Source organism: Varanus komodoensis, unplaced genomic scaffold (assembly GCF_004798865.1).
Source record: "Varanus komodoensis strain SLA01 unplaced genomic scaffold, ASM479886v1 scaffold36, whole genome shotgun sequence".
Lineage (NCBI taxonomy): Eukaryota > Metazoa > Chordata > Lepidosauria > Squamata > Varanidae > Varanus > Varanus komodoensis.
The window spans coordinates 110,470-129,604 of NW_025335873.1; the positions used below are offsets into that span (position 1 = coordinate 110,470).

At 49.9% G+C, this 19,135-nt stretch overlaps 1 protein-coding gene across 1 annotated transcript; it reads left to right on the top strand.

Annotated features, from left to right (window-relative positions):
• The first annotated feature begins 1,578 nt into the window (after positions 1 to 1,578).
• Positions 1,579 to 18,877, top strand: SURF4 (surfeit 4). Its single transcript, XM_044440063.1, has 6 exons — positions 1,579 to 1,773; positions 13,697 to 13,883; positions 15,303 to 15,379; positions 16,287 to 16,330; positions 17,068 to 17,254; positions 18,255 to 18,877. Exons 1-6 carry the CDS (start codon positions 1,726 to 1,728, stop codon positions 18,519 to 18,521), a joined length of 810 nt encoding a protein of 269 aa, XP_044295998.1. The 5' UTR covers positions 1,579 to 1,725; the 3' UTR covers positions 18,522 to 18,877.
• The last annotated feature ends 258 nt before the right edge of the window (positions 18,878 to 19,135 follow it).

A 19,135-nucleotide genomic window follows, 5' to 3' on the forward strand; every position in this document is an offset into this window, starting at 1 on the left:
GAGCAACGGCGCCGCCCCTCCCCCACCCAGGGAAGGCGGGAAAGCGCCGCTCCCGCCCCTCCCCCTCTCGTTGAGCGGCCTTCCGCGTGGCCGGGCCTGCCCTGCGCTGCCCTGCCGGGCTCGGGGCACCCGGGCCGGCCATTTAGAGCCCCCGCGGAGCAGGACCCCGGCTGGGGAGGCGGCCGGGCTGCTGGGGGCAAAGGCAGACGGGAGCGGAGGCTCCCGCAAACCGGGATGCCCGCGTCTGCCCGGGCGCAGGTGCGGGCAGGCGCCCGCCTTCCCTCAGGGAGAGAGGCTAAGAAACGGGAGGCAAAGGGCAGTGATGACCTGCGTGGGGAAGGAAGTCCTCCTCGCCCACGTAAACATGCAAAAATCGCTAAGCCCCATAGGGGTCAAATCCTCAAACGGGAATGTCACTTGTCCCTCTTGAGGACTAGAAACGTGCCACTGCCAACACCCATTTCTTCCCGGGGGATTCCAGCGCTGGGGTCTGCTCAGCTGAGCTTTCGTGGCAGGAAAATTGGGGGGAGGCGTTACTGAAGATGAAAGGATGGCTGGAAGTGCAGCTCTTGCTGACCGTCTTCTGCAAGGATAAATCCTGACTTGGAGAGTGTTGAATAAGCTTGTAGCAGTAATTTGGTGGGCGTTACACACTTGGAAAAAGTCAAACTTTGGGAATAGAAGTCGTCTTAGGGTACCCTCCTCTCCATGGCTGGGCGTTGTAGGCCTGCCTTCTGTCCACACGCACACACACACACACACACACACACACACGACTGGCTGCACCTTTATTTTTTTAAATAAGGAATTATGGTCAGAAATCTTTCTAAATATGTCTATGCCTACTCAGCTAGCATACAAATGGATGCCTTCCTTTAAAATGTACTGAAATTCTATTCCATCTTTCTAACTTGTTCGCCCGTTTAATACTAAGTTAACACATGCGAACCGGAGCGTCTCCTTTTTAAAAGCAACTTTTATACATATTATGTCTAAGGATACAGTAGCATGGGCAAATTTTATGCAAATCGATGTTTCCCTTTGAATATTTATATTTACCAATTCAATCTTTCTAAATATTGAGGCCGTGCCTCGCAAGCGAGCAGGTGCAGACGTCCAGCAAACTGCTGCCTCCTTCCCTCATTTTTTTTTAAATCAGCCTTTCTCAGTAGCACGCCTGTGTCTCAGAGTACGTTCGCACGTGCACGACAGGCCAACACGCCGCCTCTGAAAACCCGACGCGAAGCCCTAAACCGTCGAGGCCGCGCGTCCGTCCGAGCAGCGTGCCCCGGCCAGCCGGAGCCATGTCACGCGAACCGGCACGTGTGAATCGCCCGCAGAGCCGGCGCCGCCCCGCCCCCCCGTCGGGGATGCGTGTCCTCCTTTGCGGGGGCGGCCGGGTGACCCCCGCGAGCGGCCGGGCGGCGTCTCGCAGGCCGGCGGGGCTGCTGCTGCCGCGGGGCTCGCGCGCCCTCCGCCCGCCCAGGCGAGGCGGGCGAGGCGAGGCGAGGCGAGGCGAGGCTCCTTTAAGGCTCGGCCTACGTGGCAGTCGGAGGCGAGGGCAGCGGCGGCGGCGGCCCAGCGACTTCCTGTGCAGGCTCGCAATCGCAGCCCGCGGCGCTAGAGGGTCTGGGGGCGTGCGAGCCGAGCGCCCACCCAGCTCAGCCGAGCGCCCGCTCCTCCCTCGCCCGGCCCGGCCACATCCGCAGCGCCCAGCTGGCAGCCATGGGGCAGAGCGACCTGATGAGCACCGCCGAGGACTTCGCCGACCAGGTGGGTGTGCATTGCCGCCCTGCCCGCGCCCGCGCCCGCGCCCGGCGGAGGCCCCCCGCGGGCGGGATCGCGGGGGGGGGGGGCGCCGGGGGCGCCCGTCTTTCTTGCAAAGTGGGGAGGGGGCAGGGGAGGAAGGGGAAAGGAGGGAAATGCCCCTGGGCGATAATTTGCCCCCGGCATCGGGGATCTCCCGCTCCCCCCCCCCCCGGGAATCAGAGCTGTGCCGCTTTTTTCCGCCCCGCAAAAATTGGGTGATCCATCAGGCACATACATCTATATATAGAGACATGAGATTTCATGTATCCCCTATCTTTCCGGCCCCCTCCCAAAAAGGTGCTCGAAGCACCTCGCAGTGCTTTAATCCAAAATCTATCGCATTCATTTCGATACCAAATATTAGGGAAACCCCCGAACGCTTTCTTTATAAATATTAAAAGCACAATTAAAATCGCATTTGAAACTACAGAAAAATTCAGATGCTGAAGGGGCGGGGGAGCTCGCTTAGTGGGGTTCTCCTCATGGGGCTTCCATGTCTCCTTTCCCCAGTATATACATGCACAGAAAGGGAAGCCAGTGTGGTGTCGCAGTGAAGAGGGGCAATGAGGCTTAGACTCCCCTTTCGACTTTCTTAACTTTTGTCCCTATCGTAATTGGAGCTTGGTTCGATTAGTTTTCATGAACAGCCAAGCCCTTCAGTGCTTTAATCAGCCTGGTGCATATTTTCCCTTTCCCTCAAAGAGACGTAAGTCTAGGTAGTTATGGGAGAGAAAATCATTTTCTTATCTCTCTCGCCGCCAGTGTTGCCTTACTGGATTCTGGGGTTTAAAAGGCATGATTGTAAGGGTCGTGGGGACAGTTCTTAGTAATCTGTATTCAGGGAAGCTCTGTGTTTCCTGCGCTCTTTGTCCTACAATCAGTAGAAGGCATCTTTGGAAGGAATGAATTGTTTCGCAATTTCCAGAAAATGGTGAATTAGTTTCTTTAGAGAGCCTAAAGAATCCCCTACAATATCAGTGTTAGAGTTTAGAAACTGTGTATGTGGGGAGAGAAAATGTGGGGTTTCTAACCATAAGATTCTGGAATGTGGGGTATGGTATAGTATCCCCTTACCCCAGTCATTTAGGGTGCAATCTTATGCATGTTTAAACACAAAAAGTCCTACAAAAATCATTCATGAGTGCCGGGGAATGCTGGGAAGTGCAGGGTTTTTTTTTCTGTCCAAACAGATGTAGGGTTGTGTTGTTGGTGTTCTTTTATCCTCGAGTTTTCAGAAGGGGGCTCAGAGAACTGCCCCCCCACTCTTTAGTGAAAGCAACCAGAAGAGCAATTGTCTTTCCACATTTTTGGAGATAATAAAAACAACAACATCAGGGTATCAAATGTAGGGTGGCATTTCCTCTAAGTTTATGATATTGCAAAACTCTTGGGCAAAATGGGAGGAGAGAGCGACTGAAGCCGTTGGGCGTATGAGGAGCATCTGCCCCTGTGTGGTTGTAGCCGGCTCGGCTCGTGTGCGAGGAGAGGATCGCTCTTAGACAAAAGAGTGCAGCTTGCAGGAGGGAGCGCCAGCCGTCCATTTGGCAGCTTTAAAAGAGGACTGGGCAAATGCGTGGAGGGGAAGACCATCAGGGACCGATGGCTGTCGGAAGCAGTGTGCCTGTGTGCACCGGTTGCTGGGGCGCATGGGCAGGAGGGTGCTGTTGGTCTGGGCAGCTGGTTGGCCATGGTGTGAACAGAGCCTGCACAGACCTGCATCTGTCCCAGCATGCCTCTTCTTATGGTCCATATTACCTCCTGGATCAGAAGACCGGCAAGCAACTTTCCTCCTTATCCTTCCTCTTCCTGAATGAATGAAACTCCGATTTCCCTGCCACAAGCCCTCTTTCAGCATCCTGGATCGGTTTAAAAACAAAGCTGTTGTGTGTCTGTTTGTCCTTTTAAGAAACAAAACATTCGGACGGGGTTCAAATTGGTCAGAACAATGGGTGCCGCCAGTTGCAGTTAGTGGAGAGGCACACACTTGTGTTTCCGAGGACTTGAACAATGGAAAAGGCAATCCCTAGATTAGCTCATCATCTGTTGTAAACTGTCCTGGTAGCGGTTTATCTACCAGGAGACTTGTCTGGCACGCTGCTGTAAACCATATGGCTCCGACAGGCAACACTTCAAGCTGCTTCACATATCCAGTCTCTGATGCGCAAAGCACCATTCTCACAGGCTACACACCCTGCAGTTCTTCTATTCCAGGGCACTAACTTCAGTGGGCACCGTGCGGTCCTTTGTTTGACCTTGACTTACCCCAGCATAAAAAGCCATCTGAGACCCGGCAGTGGTAACGGTGACCTTAGTTGCCTCAGCAGATGGAGTATTTAAAACTTGGGTGATTGGAGCTGGTGGCTTGATTGGCAGCTGACAGCTTTCTGTGATGTGGCAGTATAGCCCCTTGCAGAAGTGATCCTAAGCGTGCTCGTGGCACCGTGAGCAACACTGGGGCAGTAGGATTTACTTCTGCTTAGGGTCATATTGTAAGGAATGTGGGGCACAAGCTGAGTGGCTTGCAGTGCTCCAGGAAAAACCCTGGCTTGCCTCTGAATTTACTGAAAATGTTGTCCTATGCATGTTTAGACAGGAAAAAGGTCTTTTTTCTTTGTAAACAGGCAGTCCTCTGACTGCACGGCTATTAACTTGGAAAGGACTGTGCCAGCCGCCATCCCCAGGTCACAAACGAGCCTTGGAGAGGGTAAAGGGGGTGTGCAGAGTGGGAGGTGAGCCGGCTAGGTCTGAGGACTTGTGCAGGTTATGCTGATGCCTCTTACCCTTGAAGCGGGGATTGGGAACCTTTTCCAGATCCTTGACCACTTTTCTTTCTTTTCCTTATGCTGCTGCAAGGGAGGGACAGAAAGGCTTGCCAAAGTTTGAACTGAGGGTTTGCCGAGGGCTCCTGCAGATAGGCTGAAGCCTCTGTGTGGTCCTTGGTCTGCCAGTTGACTACCTCATAAAACTTCCCAAAGGTCTGCCTCCCTCTTCCCTCAATCCTGGATTTACCCTTGCTCCCAAGCTTTGCTTTCCAATTGTATTGTCCTTGCACTAATTGAAAGAACTGCTTGTTTTCCTTCCCCTGCTGCCATCTGCTCTCTGCTTCTTCCAAAGCCCTTCAGCACCACATTACTCTTCCCCTACATAAAGAAGTTGTATTTGCCCATGTGTATTTCTTGTTGCAGGGGTGATCTCTTTCCCTTTCCTTCATTTGTTACCCCCAGGTCACAGATAGTATTTTCCTCTGTTGCTGTGCTGAAAAGATGGAGACAGGGCTGACCCAAGATACTTTGCTGCCTGTGATCAAGGATTAGACGGCACTTCTGCACCCGCTCCGTTCCACAACTGGAAGGCTGATGTGATAGGGTGAATGCTAACTTGGGGTGACTTGGGGTGCTGTCTGTCCTCCAAAAGAAAACCTGATGGACTCAGGAGGACTATCTAGCTGGCTCCCTCCCCCAAAGCTGGCACTTGAGGTAGTTGCCTCATTCCTTATGACAGGGCTGGCCCCAGTTGGAGAGATAAGATACTGTTCATCTATAGTAGATTGTAGTGCAAGCAAATGCCTTGGACTTTTTAGTGGAGTAGATGCAAGCATTTTTGCATTTCTGCAACAGATCTGTTCAGCTCGGGGGGGGCACCTGAAGTTCTGCATCTCCCTCTTCTGCCCAGTTTTATAAGTCTCTCCTTAAAGAGTAATTAACATATGTGGTTGTATCTGTTTGCTTGTCCCCGTGAAGCTGTTTATACTGGTTGGCTCTTAAACACGCCTTTTGAAAGGTGCATTGTCTGGCAGGAGGTATTTCTTGCCCTCTCCAGAATAACTTTCACTAAAAATAGCCGTATTTTTTGTTTGTACAGATTTTGAATTTAAAATAAAGTATCGTGATTCCCTGGCAGCAGGGTAATAGAAATAGGGATGTGTCTTTCTACATATTACCTATTAAATCCAGGTGCAGCTTAATTTATTGCTGTCAGTCTTTGCCCTCTTACTGCATGGGAACAAGGTGAAGTACACTGATCGTTGTGGCAGCGTTGCCTTTGGGTACACAAGCACAAGTGATGCAGTTAAATTGGTGGGATTTTTACCTGCCACACAGAGCCATAAGTCTGTACCATGATGCTGGCATTCTGATTTAATCAAAGGATCCCCTTCTCACCTGCCTACCATTAACAGTAGTCAGGTTAGTAAGGAGGCCTTCCCAGCAGTGGCCTGCATCTCTGGAATCAATTTCCAAAGAAATTGGAATCTTGACAGCTTTGGCTATTGGGCTGCATAGAAAATAAATAAATGAAGAAATAATTTCCTCCAGGAGTATATCAGACTCTTCATTTGCATGTTTTCAGGAAAGTCCTATTTTCATTAGTCTCTTCTTAAGTAGGCGTTTATTGGTAAGCTTGATTTGTAATTATTTTAATTGGCTATCTCTGCTTTTGTGGAGGGTAATTCAAATATGCTTTCATCTTTTTATTGTATCCACACTGTGTGAGTTTTACCTGGTGTGCTGCCTTGAGGAATTAGTTGTAGTGCACAGCCCTGTTGCAACGGTTGTAAGCCCCGAGACTCAGGTTTTTACGCTACTTCTGTGCAGAATGGGAGGAGCAGTCGGGCAATCGGTGCCTCTCTGTGGCTATCCAACTAGCCTTCTCACCAAATGGACTTTTCTCCATTTTGGAAAAGGTGGGAAAGAGGCTTGGGAGGCCTCGGGGTAACTTGTATCCCACCCACCCACTCCAGTCTCCTCTGCACTACTGAAACACGCTGTTTGAGGACACCTTTCCAGCTTCAGAGAGAAGCTGGTTCTTCCTGCACTGGCTGCAAGCGGGGCAGAACTCCAAGTCCAGTTACCCGGTCAGAGTGCAGTCTTGAAAAACCTCGTGGCTCCTGTGCCAAGGTTGAGGGTCTGAAGGATGGTGCCCCTAGATAGGTACATGAAGGAGTCCGTAGCACCCTGCCCCTTCTTCCAGACCCCCGACCTGGATGTTCAGGTTTTGTTTTTTGTGAAATAAACAGTTCTCAGCATTTTTTATCAATGGAGAATAAAGAGGCAGATGGTACTCAGCCAAATAGTTTAGTAAGATTCAAATACTTGAAGACAAGAGTTGCGTCAAGAAGTTGTATCCAATGTTAGTCCTGCTTAGAGATTGCCCCCCAGAAATGAGCAGGACCTGGGACTAACATCGGATACAACTCAAGAGCACTGCTTGAGGCCTTGGTGACAATACCAGGAGCACTCAGCACACATTGGACTCCAATTCAGGTTTACTGTTTATTAAGCTACCTTAATTTACAGAGACTAGACTAATTGCATTGAAGTTTTGCTGTTTCACATGGAGATGCATGTACCTGTAGCACCATTCCTTTTCTAGTGTGAAAGGGTCACTCCGGGGGGGAGGGTGCAGGAGGAGAGGGCACTAAATGCCTGTCTTGTCCTGTAGTATTTTGCTGCTAACGCCTGGTCAAAACTCAGTGGTGCGATTTATACTTTTCAGAGTCACAAAGAAGGTCAAGATCTCATCTCAGTAATACCAGAGTGTCCCTACTGTCAGAGCAATGGGACCAGTTGTCTAGAGAGGTTGTAGGCTCTCCCACACTAGAGACACGCAAAAAGAAACCGGACAGCCATCTGAGTGGGATGGTGTAAATTGTGACCTGCACCAGCAGGGGATTGGATGGACCTGGTGGCCTTCATGGCCGTTCCACTATTCTATGAAACAACTGCATGGAGGCAGAGCAGAGCCCCTTTCTGTGGTGCAGCTTAAATAAAGGGTTAATAGCCTCCTTCCTGGTTGCTTCTTTGCATTTCAGAAGCACCTTGTCATGTTAAAAAAGGGCCATGCACAAATTAAGCACAATTGTAATGGACTGTAATTTAGCCCTGGTGTTTACATCAACCCTGAATTCTAGTGATTCCAATGGCAGTTTGTGTCTCCACATGTTCTTTGAGTGTTCTGCAAGTGCCTTACCATTTAATAGCAAACCAAACTGTTCAGTTTTTACCAGATAATCACTATTACCTAAGCTGTTGCAATGCAAAACCACTTTAATGTACTCAGCAGCAAGTTTCATGCGTGTAATACACAAATGTCAGTTGTCCAAACCTGTTCCTGAAAAGCATCTAATCTGGGGCTTAATTGAAGCTTGTTTAGGTGGGTGATGGGATAAAACCATGCATGCTAATGAAAATATTTGGATTGGTTGGTGATTGTGGTCTGATTTGTGCTGCCTGGTCATGGATTGTGATAAGCTAAAATACTTAGAAGGGAAGTCTCTTGCCAAGGTTGGGCAGATGTGTTCTGATAGGAGTTTCTGGATCTTACTAGCTTTGGTAACCAGCTGTTGTTTGGGGCTGCCAGCAGATTTCTTCTCCCCACTCATGTCCTTTGATATACCCAGGCGACCTGGGGAAAGACAGTGCTCTTCATACTGTGTTTCTAGAAAGGATTTTACGGTTACTGCTGATGATTATAATTTTGGATCCCCTCTCAGAAGTAATTGAGGTTTCCATCTTAAACAAGCAAACAAAAACTGCACCCAAAAGGCCCAATACGAGATCTATATAAATAAGGGAGGCAAGAACCTCAGGTGCGGGTGTCAAATCTACCCCTCTGGGTGTCCCCATACAAGGCTCTGGGGTTTTCCGCCTGGCCAAGGCTCCTTCCCCGCAGTGACTGGCCATTTGGAGGTTTCCCGGCGTTTACACAGTTTTCCCCAAGTTCGAAAAGGCTGGAGTGCAGAAGAGGTTGAAATGCAGACATTTTGCACGCTTGGTAGAAATATGCAAATAATGGGAACATTGATCTCTTCTCTTATTTGATGGAAACATTGCAGGAATAGTTTAATCCAGTTTTGCTATTCATGTGGAACTGAAGCTATTCCCCAACTACTGAGAATCTTTTTCAGCCATGTCTGATGTCTTGAGATTTCAGCAGATGTGGCCGACATGCTTTGAAGCATATTTTTACAGCCATAATTTTTGCAGCAAGAAACTTTCTCCTTTTAAAAATAAAGATGGCAGAGATCCTTCAAAACTGAATTCTCTGCTTTATGCGACATTCTGTGCTGACACTAATTACAGCACATACAGTCCTAGCTATGGCAGGCTCCAGGAGAGTTAGCTGTCAAGTGCTACTTGATGCAACTAAGAAAGCTAGGTGCTAAGTGAAATTTCAGCAAAATAGCACACGCTTTCCTACCCCCCAGCCCTGCCCCACTGTTTGCCTTTTTTGGATTTCTGTGTGTAAGAAAGCCAGTCCTGGAAGTAATATCTATAATTGAAAATGGTAATGAGTAATTTGCTTTTCCTCAAAAATTGCTTGCCTGCTGAGTTATTGTAGGAGCTAACTAAGGGAGTGGTATAAAGGGATGAGAAACACCTGCATTTGGAACAGAGAATGTGTTTGCAGAAGGGTTACCCAGGCCTCTGTTGGCTCCTGACTTGATTATTTATTCCACATGGCCTTGCAAAACTAGTCTCAGGCAAGCCCACATGGGATAAGCCAGGATAATTATGGATCTGGGGTGGCTCTTGCCAGGTTAAACCAGTGGTTCATCTGTTAGGATTTTTTTCTCAGATGCTTTACTGAGTTCCTAAGAGATTCAGCCACATCACCTCCTGCCCTGTTAGGAGTGGGGCGAACAGTTGCACATTCAAGGTACAGACTGACCCTATTTCAGCCCAAGGGCCAGATGCCGCTTTGGAGAATGGGGTTGAATCCCATGGACTGGGCCAAATTCCCAGAATGCCAGCCTGTTTTACCAGTAACTCAGTCACAGGAGTGGCATCTTAACCTTTTAGAATGGGGAAAGGCTGCATAGAAAACTCCAGGAAAACACCAAAAGATTTAATAAGGATTCAGGGAAAAGGACAGAATGGGGAAAAGGTTGGTTGAATTCTGGATACAAAACAGTAAGCAGTTTAAAGGGGGAAATCGATTTCTGAGCATGGCGTAATAAGCACTTCAAAACAGCAGATCAATGCAAAAGGAGAAATTACTGTCTAGCTAGCACAGGCTCTGAGACCCCCCCCCCCGTCTTTGGTAAAATGGGGGGTGGGAACCACACCTGGGTGCCCACACTGGAGGAGACTTGCACATTCTCTGCACAGGCCTGCTTCCCTCTTCCTCGCTTCCAGGGTAAGGGAAGTGACCCCCGTCAGGTCATCTGCATTGGAAAAGGGGCTGGGGGCCGGCTAAGCGGGAATCGGTCTGGCCTGGCTGAGAGGGCCACTCCAGGCTGACCCCAGAGGACTGGGCAGTCTGAACCAGATCCGTCATGGTGCTTCCCAGGTAGTCCTGTTGCTCTTAGACAGTTAAATCTGCCCCACTTCTAATGCTCTTCCCACTGCAGGGCTTGGCATACCGTTTTTCTAACCTCTTTAGCAGCCGGGCTGTTGGCATGAAGTCCTTCTGCTGTCTGGAGTTAATGACCTGGCTTCCCTTAGAGGAAGCAGCCCTCTCCAATCTAATACTTTAATTTCCTTAATGTGTCTTCCCCACAGGTAGTCCATTCAGTGTCTCAGTGGGTTCTTTGGCACCGAAGCTGCAGTGGGAAAATATATCCCTTTCTCATGTGCAGGAAAACCATGCTACTGACAAGGTTTTCTAAGTGGTCTCTTCACATATCTGAAGAAATGGCTTTCTAGAAAGCCAAAAGCTGCTAGAATTCAAAGTTAATCTCGACAAGTTCTTAATCAGTTCTGGCATGATTTTATTTTCTATATTTGTGATCCCTATTATAACCTTCTGTTTTTCTCTTGCAAGGATCTAAGGTGCTTCACATGGTTCTCTTCCTCCCCAATTAGCTTTACAACAACCCTGTGAGGTAGAGCTTAGGCTGAGAGTCCTGACTGGCTCAGAGTCTCTCAATGAGCTCCCTGGCTGAATGGAAACAAGAACCAAGGTCTCCCACTTCCCCTACAGCTCTTTAAGCACAACACTGCCCCACTGTATGTATTTGCATCTGTGATGGCCATGACCACGCCATTATTTTAAAAACATTACATTAAAAGCATTTTGCAGTCCAAGCCAGTTTCTGTATCAAATTTCTTGCGAAATTCCAGTCCCAGAGAAATTGCAGAATGGGAACCAAGGCCGTTCCTCTTTCATAACTCTGAAAAAACTCTGTGTTTTTCTCTTCTCATAGCTCTCCTCGGTTAGTTCTGTCTCCAAGTACAATTCTGTGTGTGAGTCATGAATTTGTGTGTGTGTGTGTGTGCACGGACACCTGAATTTGATGCACTTGCTTTATATTCTGCAGTGTGTGTGTGTGAGGCAATTTCAGCACTTTCATTTTACCTGGAAGGCTGCAGAAATTACCACCTTTTTATGTGAGGGATGTTAAGAGTTGGTGCCTGGTGGTGAGGAAGGCTGCTCATTTGGCCTTCACAGTGTAGCTTCCACTTGCCCAGCTTCCCCTTGCAGATGGCTTCACCAGCAACCGTGCTTCATAAAGCATCGTGAAGATATCCCTTCATCTGTACACCTTCAGCGGCACCTAATGCTAAAGCTGCTCCTGTGTCCTTTCACGATGCAAGAGCCCCTGTGTGCGCATGGGTGCGTGCGTGTGTGCATGTATATGCTTGACTCTCTGCACATAGAAATCTAGCGTGTTGGGGAGAAGACTGGGCTGTTTTCCATTATGCAGAGAGGTGCTTTGTTTTTACATGGGGAGACAGTCAACCCCCTTTCACACACTTGCACCTTAACTGTGACAGTCCAAGAAGAGCTTTACCATTTGGTTTTGGCAGGTGAATAAAATAGCGCTGAGCAGCCAGGTAGAAGTCCAAGGAGGAGGAGGAACATTTGCACTGTTTGAGTTCCAGAACCTAAAAGATGCGTGCACAGAGTTTGCATCTTGATGCATTATTTAAAATCTCCCCGCCGCTGGGATCACTCTCTGGTGGGCAGGCCTCCTTTAGGTGTCTGCCTACAACGAGATGAATTGAAGTGTATTCAGCAAGGTGTACTGATTTAAACGAAGGTGATATTAAATGGGCAATTTAACTTGCCAAAAACACCAGCTGCTTTCTGGAATCATTATTTTAAATTGAGTTTCCCAATTTGGATTTCTTGAGTACATGCATACTAACTTGCTAACCCAACCACGAAAGCATGCTAATTTAAGCTGAATAGAATATTTGCAGAGTAAATACAGTATAACAGTAATGTATGCTCAAGCTAAACAGCTTTCCTCAAGCTGGTATGATCCAGGCTGTGCTGGGCCACAGCCCTTAGCTAGCACGGAGCTCAGCAGCTTGGGAAAAGTCAATCAAAAAAGTTACTTTCTGGCATGGTTGCTTTCTGTTTGCTCCTTTGCTTACATTGCTCAGCTTTCCGTGCCTCATCCCAATCTGCCACCCAGAAGTTCAAGATAACTGAGGGCCCAGATTTTTGCTCACTGCAGCCTCTGCTTCTCCTTTATGGTTTTCTCTGGAGACCATGAAAGACCCTGAGCTTTCCAAATTCTGGCAGAGAGGGTTTTTTTTTCATAATATTGAAAACATCCTTGTTTTCCTAGGGAAGGTAAATATTGTAATTAGTGAAGAAATAGCAGAGCTGAGATACTCAAATTTAGTATGCCATCCTATTTAGGTAGAAAAAGGTCTTTTTTGCCTAAACATGCATTGGGTTGCTTCAGGAATATAGCCAGCCAGCCAGTGGATTCTGTATATTTTGTGGATTTTAAAAAAAATCAAAATAGGTATAGAAACACACACAGTTCCTTGCAGAATTATTCACTCCCCCCCCCCTGCAATTTTTTCCTGGAACTGAAGCAGAGGTAATTAGCATCATTTGGCACCAGCCCTGATGTACACAATGCAGTTACAATGCAAACTGTGTTTTATTGAGGCACAAATGTCATGTAAGCAAAAACAAACGGGCTGGTCGGTTGTGTAAATATCCCCTCACTGAGGAGATGCATTTTGTGGCAATCACAGCTGCGGATCTTCTTGGGTAAGTCTCTGTCAGCTTGGCGCACGTGGGCCCTGCTGCGTTTCCCCGTCCTTCCTGCCAGACCCTCTCCAGGTTTGTCAGGTGGAGCAAACTGAGGTCTGAGCTTGGACTAGGCCGTTCTAAGTCATTCAGGCTGTTGTTTTCAAACCTCTGCAGTGTTCCCCTGGCCGTGTGGAACCTCTCCCCCATCTCGAATTCCGCTGGGTTGGGGGCGGGCTGCCGGAGGTTGCTGCACGTGGGGGTCTCGGCCACCCAGCTGGGACTGCCGCTTTCCTATCACTGTTAGCAGTGTGCGAAGAGAGTTCCAAGCTGTTCGGGGCCGGCTGAGGCTTCCTTCCCTCCCCAGGTACCCATGGCAGCTAGGAAATGGACGCACGTGTGGGGCTGGGTGGGATTCGGCGGCAGCAGGAACCCTCCGGGGCACACATGACCCCAAGCAGTGCAGCCAGTTTCTCAACATGTATATACATTTAAAACCTCAAACATCATTTTTAAAACAATATCATAGATTAAAATTAAAATTCTGAAGCATGTGTTTTGTCCCAAAACGTTTCACATGTTAATGTCTGTTTTATACAATTTTCAGGGGGGGTTATTTTAATTTTAATAATGGGAATTGTACTCCAACATGTCTGGGGGGGGGGGTAGGCTGGGAAAGGTTGGCATAATTTAATTTACGGTGCCCAGCTGGTCTTAAGAAGGCTTTTTAGAAAGAGGCACATTCCCAGTGCAGCTTTGGTCTCCCCAGGTCTGCAACTCCCGGGATGCTTGACCATCCCCTGTGCTGGCGGGGCCGGTAGGAGCTGCAGCCCGAGTGTCTGGGGGGCCCAAGTTGTGTGCCCTTGGCTCCTTGGAGGAAGCCACCCCTACCAGAAAGTGGGGCTTCTCGCCCAGGCATCACCCGGCATGTCTTTCCCCTTCCCCTCGGCAGTTCCTGCGCGTGACAAAGCAGTACCTCCCGCATGTGGCCCACCTCTGCTTGATCAGCACCTTCCTCGAGGACGGCATCCGCATGTGGTTCCAGTGGAGTGAGCAGAGGGACTACATAGACGCCACGTGGAACTGCGGCCACTTCCTGGCCTCCGTCTTCGTGTTCATCAACCTCTTTGGACAGTTAAGTAAGTAGCGCAGGAGGGTCCGTCGCCACCCGTCAGGGCAGCTTTGGAAGGTGGGTAGACAAATCCATGGGAGAGAAGGTCATCAAGGCCACTAGTCCTCATGGCACCGTGCTGCTTCCAGATCAGAGGCAGCACGCCTGGGTACACGAGTTGCTGGGGAACATGGGTGGGAGGGTGCTGCTTTGCATCCTGCTTGTGCACTCCCCATGGGCAGCTGCTTCGCCATGTTGGACTAGCTGGGCCTGGGTCCAATTCATTAATTTAATTTATTTATTTAAAACATTTCTATGCCGCCCCATTCGCCGAAGCCTCGGGGTGGTTCACAACATAAATTAAAATATAATACATTAAAAATATAAAACAAATTAACAATATAAAATAAGTCGCCCTGGCCAGATCAGGGCCCCGCTTATATTTTTAGACCCATTCATGGGAAAAGAAAGCACCCAGGTTTGACTTGAGCCACTCCAGAACCTAAGCCAGGCTGCAGGTGCCCAGCAGCTCATGTTGGGTCATGCTCAGGTATAAGGAACCTGGATTCTGGTGGCCACGGGCTGGCAAGTCTGTCTCAGTATCTTGAAGATTATAGTCCGGGGAGAGACCACATTCTAAAGACCCCTCAAATCAGTGGGTAAGCCTGTGGGGCAGGGCATTTCTAAACTTTGGCTTTGGTCACACAGAGATCATGAGCAAGACTAGCCAGCGGTGAAAGGTAGTTTCACGGCAGTTGGGGAGCAACCGGCGAGCGTGAAGGAAGAGCATCAAGGGGCCGGGAGAAGAGTTTTTGTGGGAAGCATGAGCTTTGGGGAGGGGAGGGAGGGGTGGGTGTTCCACACATGCAGGAAAGCAAGGGGGAGCATTTATTTTTATTTAGTTATTAATTAAAAACTTTTCTATCCCATCCCCTACAGAATGGCTGGGGTGGAGGCTTACAATGAATAAGTAGAATAAAACAAACCCCACATTAATATACTAAAAAAGCCCAGCTAAAATCAATTAAACAACGGGAAACTAAATAAGGAGCGGTGCACATGCAAGAGTGCAGAGGACCTTAAAGCTGCCTGCCCCAGCCTGGTGCCCAGTATCCCAACATTGCTCCTAACCTGGTCTGACCCATTTGGGAAAAGCTGCCTTAAGGGGACCAGTAAAAGCGAAGCTGGAGGAAGCAGCGGGTCCACCCAGGAGCGCCGAGGGTGGGCGGAGAGGAGTCGATGGAACAATGCCAGCCTGCAGGGTAGGGCCTTGGGATCGTCCTGGCCACACGCACCCATGTGCCCCGGCCCCCAGGTTTGTTTATTTATGAAAAGCTTTTTTAGGCCGTCCACTGCAAGCATCTCAGGACGGTTTACAAGAAAAAGAAAAAACCCCACCAGGTTGAAGAGTCCTGTTAACTTGTCCTTTTCCCCTCGGCTTTTTCAGGTGGCTGCATCCTAGTATTGAGTAGGAACTTTGTCCAGTATGCCTGTTTTGGGTTGTTTGGAATTATAGCATTGCAGGTAAGAAATGAGCACGGGTCTGAATTCTTGTAGACGTAAACAGACCGTTTGGAGGAAGGGGCTGCATTCGACTTCTGTGCTTCCTCCAGGAAGTTCCCCACCCCACAAGCAGAAATCATGCTGCTTGCCAGGGCACGACTTGGCTACCAGAGGGAATGGTGGCCGGAGGTGCTGCAGGACAGAACCAGGCCCTTCGTGTCCGGGGTGTAGACTCGTTAGAAGCTTCCAGTCAGTGCTGACTCCACTTGCATGGACAGGATAGGAAAGGCTTGTTTTTCACAGAAGTTCTACTCCTCATCTCTCCCGCAATATGCCTCCTGTGCCTGCTCCTCTGCCCCCAATTTCTATGGGTAACGGAGTGGTGGGGAACGTCTCTTGGTGGAACTCCAGCTTGCAGGGGCTGCTTTCTGGCAGGAGACGGAGCCGAAGGCAAAAGGAGCAGGGACAAAACTGCCAGCCTGTTGGAGCTTCAAGCTCTTACAGCGGGTCGCTGAACCTTCCTGGAGATGTTCTGACTTTTTATATTGGGGGAAACGGCTGAAAAGCCTGAGAACCACTGCATGGTTGGTGGTTGGGCCCAAAGGATGGGGCCTGGCCACCGGAGGAACCCCAGAGGGTGGAATTTGCCACCTGATATAACGCCACTCGCGCAGAGGGATCACGGCATTGTAAAGTTCACGGAATGCCATCAGCAGAACCAGCACCTCTTTCTGCTGACGATCTAAATGGGGAGACGGGAGCAGGGAGGAAAGGGAACAGCACGGCCGATAGTGGATGAAAGGCAGCGTGTGCCGCGAGGAGTTGGCTCAGGCCACCTGGGCCTCGGCAGAAAAGGCACATGTGCGCGAGGACAGAGTGCTGCCTGCGTGTCTCCAGCTTCAAACCTGTTTGGCTGTTTTCCTTCTAGACAATTGCATACAGCATTTTATGGGACCTGAAGTTTTTGATGAGGTATGTCTAATGTTTATCACCCTTTATTCTGGCTTGGGTTTATTATTTCGTTTTAACCATGGCCTTGACTGTGGGAGAGTCAATACAAGCAGCCTCCTGCAGTCAGCCTCTGCAGGGTTGCTTCAAAGGACCCAGCGCAGGTCGCCTTTACTCTCGGGACTGTCATCAGAAAAACCCAGAGGGGCAGCGGCTGTAGTTTTGGAGCGCCCTCTGGCAAGATGTCCTCCATGGCCTGCTCCCTCAGGGCGTCGGCCTCCTCGCTACAAGGCCACCGGAAGCCCTTGCTTCACGGCCTCTTTCCCATCACAGCTCCCGCTTTGCCAGCTTGGCAGGCCCAGGGTCTGGGAAGGCAGTGGCCCTGGCATTCCCTCCTCCTCGCCATTGTCTGCACCGGAGCAAAAGGCACAGGTTGCGGTGCGGAAAAGGAGAAGCAAGTCCAGGGCCTTTCATGCGTGGGCCCCTGCCTGTCCTGCCCACCTGGGCCTGGCCCAGCCATGCCTACCCTGAACGCCAGTCCTGCCCAGAATGCCTTACTAAGCACTTGCATGTTTCGGCACAGCAAAATTGAGCCGCTCCCAGCATGCTCCAGCCAGCATGCAATTGTCGCACTTTGTGTTGTTGACACATGCATAAGGCCATGCCCTTAACCCGGTCGCCCTGGACAGGTGTTTGGGATGGGGCTTTGATTTTGTTTTGCTGCTGGCAGTGGGAAGTAATGTCCGTGTCCCCTTTTGCAGAAACCTTGCTCTCGGGGGTGGTTTGCTGCTGCTGCTGGCCGAATCGCGGTCGGAGGGGAAAAGCATGTTTGCGGGTGTGCCTACCATGCGGGAAAGCTCTCCGAAGCAGTACATGCAGCTGGGTGGACGGGTGCTCCTAGTCCTCATGTTCATGACGTTGCTGCATTTTGATGTTAGCTTCTTTTCGGTAAGTACTCCAAACGTTAAAGGCTTCTAGCTTTAAGAAAACGGATGAAGCTATTTGAACTAGCGAGGGAATAGGAGGCAACAATCGTGGAAGCTGAGCCTGAAGCCATCTAGACCAGTATTGTCAACACTGACTGGCGGCAGCGGCTCTCCAGGATTTCAGGCAGGCGCACATGGCAGTGTGGTGTAGTGGTTAAGAGGGTGGGACTGCGACTCAGGAGGTCTGGGCACTAGTCTCCACGCAGCCATGGAGCCCACTGAGTGGCTTTGGGCCAGTAAGCTACCCTGAGCTCCTCGAAATGGGCAGGGCGGTATATAACACACTGAATATTGGTATTCATTGCAGTGCAGTACAGGAATATTGGAAGGATGGGGGCTGCGTGTTGCTTCCAGCTCAGGTGGAGATAGGTGCACAAACGTGCTTGAATAGGTGTGGTGCGGTGTTCCCCCTCCGCCAGAAGTTCTCTAGGAGGCCTTTGTTTGCTTTTGCCCCGGTTCTGGGGTCTGGCTTCTCGGCAGCTGGCCTGTGCCCTCCCCAGCCATCCTCCTAAGGGTCTCCGGGTGTTGGGGCAGCTGTGGCACCCGTTCCATCTGCCACGTGCCTGCCTAACTGTGCCAGTGCCATGACACCTGAGCCGCAGGTGCTTATCGAAGCAGGCTCCCTTGGTCAAAACGGTGGGCAGGCCAACGAAGCAGCTGTAGCAGTTTTCACTTCCACCACAAGCTGGTGCTTGCTGAAGCCAGAGGGCCTGTACTGCCCATTCTAGCCAAGCCACCCAAACTGTTTTTCCATACATGAAGGAACAGGGCATTACTGCTGGGAAAATTGACTGTCCTCGCCCCAGGCTAGGCTCAGAGGAAGTCTGTGCAGGGTGGCAGATCCCTTCGACATCCCTGCTAACAAAGAAGTGCCAGGATCTGTCCAAGCCAGGCTTGCTGCAGCTCAGCCTGCCACTAATGTGGAGCCTGTGTCCCATCTCCCCCTCTGCCCGTGGCTACAGATCCTCCAGAACATGGTGGGCACGGCCTTGATCATCCTCGTGGCCGTGGGCTTCAAGACCAAGCTGGCCGCCCTGACCTTGGTGATCTGGCTGTTTGCCATCAACATCTATTTCAACGCCTTCTGGACCATCCCGGCCTACAAGCCCATGCACGACTTCCTCAAGTATGACTTCTTCCAAACCACGTCCGTGATCGGAGGCCTCCTCCTGGTGGTAGCGCTCGGCCCCGGTGGCGTCTCCATGGACGAGAAGAAAAAGGAGTGGTAGACGAGGGGAAGGCAGGCGCGGCATCTCAGAATCTGGGGACTCCGTGTGGGTTCGGCAGGGGGCTAAAAACTGTCAACATTTTACGCCTGTGCCTCTGTTCCCTTCTTGAAGGCACTTCGTGGGGGGGAATTGTTTTGGGTTTTTTAGTTGACAGCGGCATCGATAATCTTGGTACCAGATTTTCAGCAAGAAACATTTCTCCAGAGTCAGTGTTGTGCTCTCTTTTGTAATTTCCTAAAATCGGAACCAAGAAGCTGGCTTGCCAAATGCCATACAGGCACCACATCCATCGCCTTTAATTTCCTTGACAGTTTTTTTTTCTTAAAAAAAAAAAAACTTAAACTACTGTGATCCGATATCTGGTTGTGTACTTTCACTGTGATGGTGGTTCCATCTCTTTCATTCTGCTCACATTCTTGTTGCAATTAAACGGTCACCTCCCCGAGCGAGAACGGGTGATCCAAGTGGTAACGTGCAGCCGGTGCTCTTGGAAGGGGCTTAGAGGCCGATATCTAAAATAGCAGGATCTCCATTTAAAATTGTGGCAAGTTTCTGTATAGGCACGACAGATCTTGTGGTGAAAAGAAACCTGGACGGTAGCGGGCAAAATTCAC

Coding starts and splice junctions, on each gene's coding strand:
- SURF4 (XM_044440063.1), top strand. CDS start 1,726: ATGGGGCAGAGCGACCTGATGAGCACCGCCGAGGACTTCGCCGACCAG. Junction 1,774..13,696: donor CCGAGGACTTCGCCGACCAG/GTGGGTGTGCAT, acceptor TCCCCTCGGCAG/TTCCTGCGCGTGACAAAGCA. Junction 13,884..15,302: donor CAACCTCTTTGGACAGTTAA/GTAAGTAGCGCA, acceptor CGGCTTTTTCAG/GTGGCTGCATCCTAGTATTG.